Source organism: Camelus ferus, chromosome 4 (genome assembly GCF_009834535.1).
Source record: "Camelus ferus isolate YT-003-E chromosome 4, BCGSAC_Cfer_1.0, whole genome shotgun sequence".
NCBI lineage: Eukaryota > Metazoa > Chordata > Mammalia > Artiodactyla > Camelidae > Camelus > Camelus ferus.
Genome location: NC_045699.1, coordinates 8,850,341 through 8,862,975, shown reverse-complemented (window position 1 = coordinate 8,862,975; position 12,635 = coordinate 8,850,341). Strand labels below are relative to the sequence as shown.

Sequence of the window (12,635 nt, the reverse complement as noted above, 5' to 3'; positions counted from 1 at the left end):
AAGAATGCGTGGAAAGTAGAAATTTCTCTTAAAAACAAGTATTCTACAAAAACTAAGAAACTTTCACATGTCAATCAAGAGTAGAAGGGATACATAAGTGGTGGTGTGGTTGTACAATGGAATAATGGCAATGAGAACAGAATGAGCTACTGGATAAAACTGAAATTCATTATGCTGAAGGGAGAAAGCAAGAGACAAAGAGCATGTGCTGTGTGAAGTTCTAGCTGATTCATTTATCAGAACTAATCTCTGGGGGAAAGAAAAGTCAATGGAGCTTCCCTGGGAGTGTGGGAGCGTGGGGGTGAGCATGACTGGGGAGGGGTGCCAGGGAGCTTTCTGAAATGATGCAATTGTGCTCCATCTGGACTGGGCTGATAGTCACATGGGTCACGTGCATTTGTCAAAACTCAACAAAATTTACACTTAAAACCTGTGCATTTGTTGTATATAAATTATACCTCAATGAATAAAAGTGTATTGGATAGCCTTTCTCAGCAAGACATATTTCTAAGTGCTTTACATGATTTAACTTACTTAATTCTCACAAAAATATAAGGGAGCAGATGTTCATTTGCATTTTACTGATAGGGAAACTGAGGCACAGAGCAATTACATAGACACCTAAGGTAATGGAGCTAGTGTCGGGGCCAGGACTCGAACACTGACAGTTCAGGTCCAGAGATGGACTCTTAGCAGTTGAATCGTATTTCATATGTGCCAGCAGTGACAACCAGCTTGTCGTTTCCCCTTTCCTCTAAGAGCTTTTCCAAATGTGATAGCAGAACAATTGCTCATATAAGCAGGAAGAATTATCCAATGAAGTAGGTACTCTTCAGTCAAGGAACTTAGACCAGGGAGTGTTGCCCCCAACTCTCCTTTCAGCCATAGCAATGTATAGATTTGGTGGCTTTCAGTGACTTGACGGTAGTGGGAGTGGAAGGAGATGAAGCGTTTCTGAGTGCCCTAGGATTCTACAGTCCTCTGATTTTATGAATATGACTGAAAGCATGCCCAGTACGTGGAAGATATGGGGCTGATTCTACATGTAAACACGACTTAATGAGACATCAGATTTTTTCCTGATCTCGGTTATCTCATGCTAAAGCAGTTGGCTGTCAGGTGCCAGGGGACTCAGTTTCAAGACTGTCACTTGTGTGCCTTTCCCTGTTCCATGTCTATGGGCAGTATCCCTTCTATCAGTTGGTATCTTTCCATTTTGCAAAAGGCATGGTGAGTAAGAGGAGCTGGCTTGGCACAGATCCATTGTTTACTTTCTAGAGTCACTTGAAATAAAAATGCAAATAGTCCACCAATGACCAGCGTAGAAAGTACTCCTCCTGCATCCCGGGGCGGTCCCATTGCCTTTGTAACATAAAGGAAAACAGAATCATCATTGTAAGCTTGTGTTGTCTTTAGATCCAGAAAAAGGATGGGTAAGTGTACACTTTTCTACCTACTTTAGCTTAAAACAAAGTTGTTTTTTTATTAAGTAACAGGTTGTAAAAAGGTAGCTTTCTTAAGACCATATGGTTCATTGGCACCATATGGTGCACCTGTACCATGCATTTCTTCCTTAAGTCCTGTGCTCCTGCCTGTTTAAAATGTGAATGGTCACCTCCGCTTCCCCTGCTCCGGTACACTCAGGGTAGTTTAATCCTTCCTTGCACACTGTGTCCTTCAATATCTCCTTTATAAACATGCCTGATTTTGGAACTGTTCTGTAATTGGACATCAGCCTCACTGGGCAGGTGCACGTCTTAAGCTCTTCACAGTGGCTTACCAGCCTAATTGAACTACAGAAATATAAAAGCAATGAGGTGGGAGTATTTGCAAAATGAATGCATGTTGATAATCTGTGTATTTACAGAGACCTTCTCACGCAGACCTAACTGCTTGGTTATGCTGCTTTTACCAATGGAAAGAAAAATCAAAGAAAATTTTCCATATTCCATGATTCCAATCTATTCTTGGCTGAGACCCTAAGGCTTCTGCAGGATCAGAGAACTTGTTTTCATAACCATAGCTTTTGGATTGAAGTGAGAAATGCCATTTCTTCCCCCCTCTCCCTTTTTGCAAACCAATGGAAAAGAACAAGGAGACCAAAAAGCAGGAAGGCAAACTTCCATCTTTACTGAAATTAGGAAACATTCATACCTGGACCCGTAATACTGTCTTTGAAAAAGGGCTTTCAGATACGTGTAAACTGCGCCAGTGTGAAGACAGACTCGGAGAGGAGGCTAGGGACTTCAGATTTCGTGGGCAAACTAGAGAGACTGCAGACTTCTTTGAAGTAGATTTCACAGCCTTGGCTTGAAACGAGGTAAGGGCGCATAGTCTGATAGCAGCAGTGACCTCAGGCGACAACTGAGCGAACACCTAGAAGACACCCCGACACTCCGTCTTCGCCATCACCGAAGACCATGGGAGGTGTGGAGGACAAACTATAAGGAACGAAGAGCCCTCCAGCTTCTACGTCCACCAAAGAAGAGCGAAGACATCACCATCCCCAAATAACCTCCACCGACTGGTTTCACTGGGAAGAGGGAAACTTCCAACCAGCCCAGAGCCACTCACAACATTCACGGGGGGCTGGTGAGTTTTCTGAAGGCAACAAGCCTCAAGTGCTCACCAGCTCATTCGCCTGATCCTTACCCTTACTGCCCTGTCTTCTAATATGGTTCAGAAACAACACCGCCCTCCTCAGTTCAAGGACAGACGACATTCAAAAGGAAATCACGGGGCTTAGGTGAACATGTAGTATTTAAAAAGAAATATCACACATACACCCAGACATAGATGAATAAAACACATGTGAAAAATTATACTGCAAAGCGGATGAAAATTAAGACAACGTATTTCTCCAAGAAGTAATCTGGTAACATACATTAATACCAGATATATACACACACTTCAATTCACCTAGGAAATCATCCTGTAGAATTTCACTGTCCATTATATTAGTCACAGATATTTGATACATGGAACTATTTCATGTATGGAACTGAGAAACTAAAATTTTAATTTGAAAACATACTCATTTCAGTTATTGGAAACTTTTATTTATTTATTTATTTATTTATTTATTTATTTATTTATTTATTTTTTTATTTTTTTATTGGAAACTTTTAGATGTTATTTGGAACAACTTGGGGATTTAAATTTACTTTTCAACTGTAAATTTTATGAGATCTAATTACAGATCAAGTATTGCCAATGAAAATTTAGTGTCTCATGATATGCTCTAAGTATAAAATATACACTAGATTTTTTAAAGACTTAATTCAATAAAAAAGAATGTAAAATATGTCATTGAAGTAATATATTACTAATATAATATACTGTTAAAATTGATTTTACCAGTTTCTTTTACCTTTTCAATGTGGCTACTGAAAAATGTTAAATTACATGCAGCTTGCATTATATTTTGATCAAACGGCCTGCACTATGCCATAGGCTTTTAAGAAGGCTCACATCAGAACATAGAGAACAGAAGAAAAAAACATGTAAATCATTTCTCTAAGATCAAGACTAAGTACTGAAAGGGCACATTAAGTTCCCAGAAAAATATGATACAAGTGATCAATAACTAGAAATATCCGAGTATATTATACTTCAGAGATGAGGGGTTCTTTGGGCATTTAGGACCCTACTTCACCACCACCACCACCACACAGACACAGACACACACACACAGAGACATACACACAAACACACACACACACACACAAACACAAAATCAACTACACGTGGATTACAAAAAAATTACTCTCTTGCATGAGCAAAAGTGAAAGCACAAATAAATTACTTAAGGTATTCCAAAGCCTTTTTCATATTTTTTCTTTTATGTGAATCCCCTTTTAATCCAGTCACCACTGCTTGTGTTTTCTCATACAGTGTGGTCTTTATGCCATTAAGAGCACTGGTGATGAGCATTTCATTAAAAAGCATCTCACCATTGTTTCCAGAATTTCCTTCTGAGACAGAAAACATTTTGGGGACTGGAGACAACATCTCACTTTGGCACACCACAGTGGGTAATTCTCAGTAGTGGAGAGGTTGGGGAGGAGAGGGAAGGGGAGGAGGGAGGTTCTGTAGATCTGAAATGTTCCCTGCTGTTTGTCTTCTTTCCATTTAAAACTGATTCCACGGTAGAAGTATCAATCTGTGGAAATAGCTTTTTTGTGTCCTCCTCAGAGCAGAAAGTTCTGTTGGAGAAGTAGTTGAGCTCAAAGTGCATTAGGGATCCAGCTGCAGTTCAATGTTGACGGATTCAGCAATCCGCAGCAGTCCTTCAAAGAGTGCAAGCTGTGGTTTCCTCCTGGGATGACCTCACCAGGACCCCTGGCAACGGTGCTGGTGAAACGTAGAATGAAACAGTTAGTTGTAGAAGACAGAAACAGTAGATGAGCTGAAGACAACACATTAGAAATAGCACAGGGCGGGAAGCTGGTTTCCTCCCTCACTTTTCAGTTAGGGTGGGTTAAAGACAGAGGCAGCAGAGACATAGTTTTGACTCTTAAATCCTGTTTGGACTGAAGGACCCTCCTTATATTTCCTCTAGGGTAAACAAATAAAAGATAGAACCAATCCTTATAAAACACCTGCACATTAAGAAAGGCAGATGGAGTGGTGATACTGATTTTGAAAACAGGGTGGAGGTGGCCGGCGTGAGTCACTGATGGCCCCTCATCCACTGTAGCTCATCAGCATCACCGTGTTGTCAGGACAGCCTGCATTGCTGGATACCCTTGAAAGGGGGGGACAGTACCTAGTACCTAGTACCAGAGTGCTAGTTAAGGGCATGGGCTCTGTGGGCAGAAAGACTCAGATTTTCTTGGGTCTTCCTACATTGGTTGTGCTTGCACTCATTTTGCTTGGGTAAGTGACATGGCCTCCCTACGCCTTGATTTTATCCGATGCTTAAAAAAGCAACAGTGCCTAACTTATCCAGTGGTTGCGAGGTTGAGATGAGTTAATTCCTACAAAGTGCCTAATACGCAGTTGGGGGGCATAATAAAATGTTTCAGTAGCACTAGTTAGTGCTATGGTTTTAGTCTTTTTAAAAATTTCAATTCATTATTGGAAAAAATGGACAGAAATTTAGATGAAGCTAGAAATAGATAACATTTAATGAGAGCTTATTATATGCCAGTGCTCTTCTACAAATATTACATGAATGATACAGTTATTAGCCTCATTTCACCTGTGAAGAGACTCAGGTAGGCACAGAGATGTTAAGTAACTTGCTCAAGGACACACAGATGTGTAAATTGAAGAGCCAGTGTATGAATACAATCATTGTAGTGTGGTTCTAGCCTTAGTTTAGGAAAGTTAAGATGAAAGGCAGTTAGAAATGCCACATAAGTTCTTAAATTGGGTTATGAGTTTATAAAAATAAGTGGGTGGGGTCTTAGGTCTATTTTTTATGATTACTAATAGATATAAAGAAGTTATCATTGGGGGTGAGGGTCATAGCTCAGGGGTAGAGCACGTGCTTAGCATGCACGAGGTTCTAGGTTCAATCCCCAGTATCTCCATTTAAAAAAGAAGTTATCACCAAGAATACAATACCTGCTCAGGAGGCTCTGGCAACAAGATACTACATTGGTCGTGTCTCCAGCTAAGCTGGAGTTGAAGGCATATTCCAAAATGTGATGGCAGCCACTGTCTACAGGACTGTTGGTGAGCATGCCTGGAAGTGGGACAGAATGTCATTTATTTAATTAATGAAGTCACCGAACTCTCCTTCTATTCCTAGCTTCCCAACCATGCTCCATGCATTTCACTTCACAATATGCTTAACAGCAGCTCTGCCTCTCAGCTTTCTGCAGCAGCATATGCTGCATATGCAGGCTGAAGGCACCAGCCCCTGAAAACTGCCATCCTGTGGGCACAGGGAGACAGGACACGAAGTAGAGGAGGCAGTACCTGCGATGCAGGCTGTCATGAAGCAGGCGATGGTCCCCGCAATCAGAGCTCTCACTGCCCCGGAGGCGATGTCACGCTTTCTGGAAGGAGTTATGGATGCTGGGAAACACGGAAGCAGGTAGGAGAGATTAATGTTGAGGCTATTGACTAGAATTCCAAATTCCCAGCTTCTGAGAATTGTTCTGGGGCTGGAGTCTCAGGTCAGCTGACTTTTCTTTTCTCCTTTTTTAACTGAGCTGGAAAATTGAAGATTTCAAAAGCTTCGTGACGAGGTCCACATCCAGAGAAGTTCCTCTGGTGTGGGAGAACTCAAGGTATGCTGACGGCATTGCAAGGCAAGTAGGTCACAAGGAAGGATCCCAAATATCTGCAACTCATCTGTCACCATCTCCTTCTACACCCACAGTGGCACAGAATTAATTAATCAATCATAGCATTTTCCCATTGAACTTCCACTGGCCCTCCAAATCCTTCTCCAGGTGGTCATTGCAAATCCGCAGGAACTGGTATACAAAGTGAAACCTATCTGTCCTCTTTGAGTGGAGTAACATGTGTGCCTTTGAGCAAATTCTTCCCGATGCTCGCTTGGGTATCCAGAGGAAAACTGCATTGCAGAATTAAAATTAGACCCCAAAGGATTTACTGCAGTGCTGGAGCTTTTTTTTTTTTTCTGACACAAATAATGCTACAGAACAATGTGAAGATCTGAAACATGTTTACATCATATCTGTTGTTGAAGAACATTCTTTTCACTTACTGAGTCCGCCGATCACTATTCCCAGGGAACCGATATTGGCAAAGCCACAGAGAGCATAAGTGGCAACTGTCTCAGAACGTATCTGGAAATAAGCATAAACACAGAGATGTGCACATGGTGTGAGCCAGCTTAGCACATCTGACATCCTAACTGGGCTTCCTATTCTGACCATGGAATCAATATCGAGAAGTAAGTGTTCAGTGCATGATGTCAAACACCCGTTGCTTCCCAGTGGAACACCTGTTTTTTCCATCTCCCCTTGAATTCTGAGGGAGGGATAAGGGCTGTGCGGATTCAGAGACTCTCCATGAAGTTCTTGGAATTGGTAGTCTTGGCCTCTACCAATGCTGTTTTCTGCTCAATGATAACTTTTAATATCAGTATGACCTGGCCACCTGCTATATAGTGTGTCAGGCAGAGTACTAGCTGCTAAAGATAAAAAGTTCATCCCAGAAAATACTTGCATTACATTTATTTGACAAGGGACTTACTCAGAATGTACAAAGAACTGTTGTAACTTGCTAAGAAGACAAGCACCCAATAAAAAAGGAGATTTCACAAAAGACACACAAATGGCCAAAATAAGCACATGAGAAGATGTTTGGCATCATTCGCCACCAGGAAAATGCAAATTAAATTAAAACAATACGCTACTACCACACATCCCCTGAAATGGCTAAAGAAGATGGACAACACCACATGCTGGCGAGGATGTGGAGCAGTTAGAACTCGTGTACATAGTTGGTGGGAATGTAAACTAGCACAGCCTGTTTATAAAATACAAACATACTTGGTGGTTTCTTATCAAATTAACATACGCAGCCTGTACGACCCAGTAATCCCACTCCTAGGCATGTTCCCAGGAGGAATGAAAACATACGTGCCCGAGAAGATTGTACATGAATATTTATAGCAGCTTCATTCATAATAGCCCCAAGCTGGAAACAACTCAAATGTCCAACAGGCCAATGGGGAAACAAAGTGTGGATTTCCATAAAATAAAAAACTACCCTGGAATAGAAAAGAAAAAACTAACACATGGCACCAACATGAATGTTGAGTCCATTTATATGGAATTCTAGAGCAAGCAGAAGTGATCTACAGTGAGAGGAAGATCCCTGGCTTCCTAGGACTGGGTGGGGGTGGGGGTGGGGCTGACCTCGCTGGCCAGGAGGGACGCTTTCTAGGTGTGATGGAGATGTTCCATATCTTGATTGTGGTCGTGGTTACACAGGTGACACACTTTTCAAAACTCATGTGTACACCACAGTAGACCTTTTTTGTATGTAAATGACACTTCAGCGAAAAGGAATTATGTTAGTAAAAAAAAGCTCGCGCATATCAGACATCAGAGGGGCTCCTTTCAGTTGGCTGTGGTGTGTGCCGGCTCTTCTTTGTTGCTCAGCTCTGACCAGACTGGGGGGATATTAGGAGCACGCGTGGAAGTGGGAGAGTGGTCCTCTCACAGGGCGGTGAGAAGAGGGAAGGTGACTCCTTGGAAGTGTGAGCATGACCCTCCTTCTCTATTCTGACCATCGAGAGGTGCTGCTCAGGCCAGATAATTCTTCCTCAGGTTGAGGGACTGGCGATAGGAGGCCTGGAAGATTCAGTGGGCTTGGCACAGAAATCTGGCAAAGGCACCCACGCAATTGAGGTAGCAATTTTCTTTTCCAGACTCTTGAATAATCTATGATTTGGTTCAAAGAACAAGCCAGGCCAACGTTACATTCAAAAGTAGTGGTGCCTTTTTTTTTTTCCTCTTCCACTAACTGGATTTTTAAAGCTCACAGTCAAGACCCAAGGGGTCATGGTAAGTTTTTTGTTGATTATAAGGCTCCTCTTCTCTTTTTATAATTTCTAAGAACTCCTTTGTTGATATTCTCAATGAGAGTGCATAGAGTGGGCAGAAAAAAAAATATTTCAAGTATTTGAGCAGTCCAGTTTTTGGAAAAGCTCATCCTTGTCCCCCACTCTGTTGAGTGCTTTCCATTTAGTTCAATTGGCTTCAAAAATAGGAAAGCTGATTAAGAGACCACGGGGAGGAAGACAACATAAAGTGCTTGAGATTCCTCTTTCCTTTTTCTGGGGATCTGTGGGAAGGGGATACACAGATGTGGCCATGTAGGTTTTATAATAAGAGGAAAAAGAGGCTGAGATGATTCCACTTTGCCTTTGCCCATAAATGCACAAGATTATGTGATGGAGAGAGCTGTACTGCACTGGGAAATTAACAATCCATCTTATGGTTCTCCTTGTGTAGGAGCAGAGATGCCTCGTGTACAAGGACAGTCCCTGTAGCACTATTTCTAATAGAAAAAAAAAATTGGTAACAATGTTCATCAGCAAGAGGCTGGTTAAAATAAATTGTGATGTGCTCATACTGTGTCACAGGCGTGGGTATGGAGAGGCATCCGAGATATGTTATCAAATACAAAGAGCAATGCTAAGAACAGTGAGCAAAATACGGAACAGAGAGAGTTGCTGAATGGCAGGGAAATGGGGAGGATGACTTACCTTTCCCTTTACACCTTTTTGTAACTTTTAAATTCTGTACTGTGGCATGTTTTATGTGTAAACAAAGAAAGAAACATGTAAAGTATTATCTTTAAGAAAGAGAAATGATGGAGTGATAAAGAGCTCATTCTAGGGACAATGTGCTACATACACATCCTGACCTCTTGGATGGAGGTCCCCAGTGGGCATAATTCAATGGATAAGGCTGGGGTTTTGCCTCAGGGACCCAGATCTTATGCTTCAGTCATGTGGTAACTTTTCCAGGAGATGTTGGGACACCACCACCACTCCTTAGTTGGTAAACAGAAATTGTAGGAACTCATCCCCATTTGGTTGATTGGAAATAGGAAATTGGGGGAAACAAAATGTTTTCCCCTTTGTGACTCAACAGTAGCAGAAGCCGTTGAGTTCATACCTCCCGAATATCCTCTGTGGTTCTGCCGCTGGTTGGGCTCACTCCCAACCCAAATCAGCTCCACTGTTCTGTTTCTATCCTCTTAATAACCTGTTCACAAACCTGCTTAGCACAGCCAGAACCGAGCGCTTGCTTTGCTTATTAACAAAACTGCTTTCTCCTGGCAACTGGCAGTTAGGGATGGAAAACATTTCACTTAATTTAGCCTATTCTTTACTGTTGGCAGAGAAGCAAGCTGGTTTGTGGTGGCATCCAAACAATGAGGACATTTGGCCAAGCTCCACTGCGTGGTCAGTGGAAGAATGAACATTTGAGAAAGAGGAGACCTGCAGAGCTGCTGTTCATATCAAATGTGTGGGTCGAAATGCCCCTGACCATAAAATTCAAGTCAGTACTCCCCTGGAGTAAGCTGTTATATTTGTGTAATATGTGGGAGTAAATTTGCGTTGTTTGGTGTTGGGGAGGCTGGGAGAGATGGTGGTGTTCAGACGTGAGCAGTCTGTTAGAACCTTGGACAGCATGCTTTTCCTTGCCTTTACTTTTAAAGCCAAATATGTGCATAGGACATTAATTCCAAATGGATTGTTTCAGTGAGTAATAGTGGTCGTTGAAAATGTCCACCATTTCGCTTAAAGTTTCCATGTGTGACAATTGTGTTCTCTAGGAAGGTAAAAGTTGGAGACTCAGCTGCAATTATGGCCTAAATAATGGCCTCACCTGAATTCCCTCCTCCCATCCAAGGCCAAGCAGACATGAGCATCTCCTTGCAGGCTATTGACCTGAAACCCTGATGTTTTAATTACAGGGTGTTTGTCTAAAAGGCCCTGAGGTTGTCTTCCTCCCTCATTCACTTGGAGAGTAGCCATTGTGTCTCACTGTTTCTTTAGGATGTCGGGGCACTATGTGGCACTTAGGCATTCTCTCAGAGTTCAGAGAATTCCTCCAATAGGAAGGAAGAGTCCTTCATGACAAGGCCTCATCACTTACCCAACACTGTGGCCTCAGGACATAGCACAGTGCTCCCAGAAGACATTCTGTAAATACCTGTTGACTGATTGGTTCCAATCCCAGCTCATATGACTCTGGGTTTGTATCCACAGTGATCAAAAATAAATAATCACAGTGGTAAGGATTAGCTGTCTTTACACACACACACACACACACACACACACACACACACACACACACATGATTAACTCAACATAACCGATAGTTACAGGGCACTATGTACATTATGAGCTCCATGAGACCAGGGATTTGGGGTCTGTTTTCTTCCCTGATATACCCCCAAGTGCCTGGCATGGTCCTGGCACACAGAGGCTATTGATAGGATGCATGTATGTGATGCAGAATTGTATTGGGAAAAAAATGTACTCACCGACATATATTGCTGCACACCGTTCACAAATTTGGGTCCAGCCTCTTGCCTTAAATGGATCAATTCTGAGAGGTGCTGATAAGCCACAAATTCATTGAAGAATGTCTTATATCCTATGAGTTTGGCAACCATAAAGCTGTCTTGCCAGTCTACTCCCATCATGAAGGAAAAGGGCATGAAGATGTAGGAGCATATTATCTACAAAAACCCAAAATGGATAGTTTATTAAAGTCATGCTTTGCTTCCGGTTTTCAGCCTCATGCTCACGACCAGGTTGTTCCCACCCGCTCTGTGCCTCCTGTAGGCACAGAAATCCCTTCATAGTCTCTGGCTTGTCCATTAGGAGTCAAGGTCGAAACCGAGTCATTTGAAGTAACCTGAATTTTGCGGGTCAGGAGAGGATAACTCTGCATTGAGGAAAGGAAGGGTGATAGGAGACAGCAAAAGATGGGTGGGAGCATGAGGGTCTCATGGTCAGTTTGTACATTGTTGAGGAGTGCATTATAGGAAAGATTTGCTATTCACAAATCTATTTTCTTTTTAAACAAAGATTGGCAGGAACAAAGTGGAGGAGAAACATGATAGAATTATACCTCGAAACTCAGTTGTGGGTAGTCAAACATGTTTCCAAACCAGGACAGGGCTGAATTCACAAAGGACAGCAGGGCCAGGAAGGCAATCAGATTCACAGCGATGTTCGCCACCAGGGCAATGGATGAGGATGCTCCCTGCGTTGCGGCTTCTAGGAGATTCCTTGAATCACTTTATCAAAAAATAGCAGTTCCGGAATTACCACGGGGTTGTCGGCGGATGAACATCACAGGTGTGGAAATGGCACAATCTGAGCTCAGTCAAATGGAGAGACCCACGCCCTGGCCGAGATACCCGAATTCCATGGACTCATGAAGGGGGATTTATACTTGTTAAGTGTAGGTGATGAGCATGCGAGTGTCTAAATGTTATACTACTCTTTTAATTTGGGGGCGTTTATAGTAAAAAAAAAAAAATGGGAAAGGATAAAAATATTACAGGTTTTAACAGTTATATTTCACTAAAAGTAGCTTCCAGAGAATATTTATAAAATATTCACTGTGTAAGAACAATTCAAACAAAGCCTGTGTATCCATCACCTCATTTAGGAAATGGAATATCACCTCAACACTGAGCACCTCCTCCTTAACCTCACCTTCTGTCAAGTCTCAGAGGTACTTGGCCCACTAGAATTTGCTTTATGATTCCCTTTCCAATTTTTTTCTCCCTAAATAATATATTGTGTACGTTTACACATTTGCTAACTTTGTAAATGAAATCCTCATATTCCATATATATCCTTTGGCAACTTGCTTTTTTAACTCATGGTTATGACTCTTTCAACGTACAAACAAGGGATGACTATCAGAAACATGTTGTTTGATGAATTCTGTTATTTAATGATATACTTTTGAACATCCTAAATCCTCTAGTTTTTTTTTACACCCCCTCATTTTTTTCTTTCTTTTGAACGGGGCAAAAGGTAAACAAACCTAAGAGGAGTTAGAAATACCTACATCACATCTTATCTTCCCTATTCAATAAGAAACTTCCTGAGATGGTGATCCTGTGGCTTTCTAACAGCCTAAAATCTGGCTCAATGAACCCTATGC

General features: G+C 41.9%; 1 protein-coding gene across 1 annotated transcript in view; it reads right to left on the bottom strand.

Moving 5' to 3' along the window:
- Positions 1 to 3,649: 3,649 nt before the first annotated feature.
- The window catches only part of SLC28A3 (solute carrier family 28 member 3), a 48,057-nt gene continuing 39,071 nt past the window's right edge, over positions 3,650 to 12,635 (bottom strand). Inside the window, exons 13-18 of the mRNA XM_032477498.1 lie at positions 11,586 to 11,754; positions 10,993 to 11,190; positions 6,686 to 6,767; positions 5,929 to 6,027; positions 5,572 to 5,692; positions 3,650 to 4,353 (exon numbers count right to left, since the gene is read on the bottom strand). Of these exons, the coding sequence (XP_032333389.1) occupies positions 4,227 to 4,353; positions 5,572 to 5,692; positions 5,929 to 6,027; positions 6,686 to 6,767; positions 10,993 to 11,190; positions 11,586 to 11,754 (796 nt within the window). The 3' untranslated portion in view covers positions 3,650 to 4,226. The remainder of the gene's footprint in view (positions 4,354 to 5,571; positions 5,693 to 5,928; positions 6,028 to 6,685; positions 6,768 to 10,992; positions 11,191 to 11,585; positions 11,755 to 12,635) is intronic.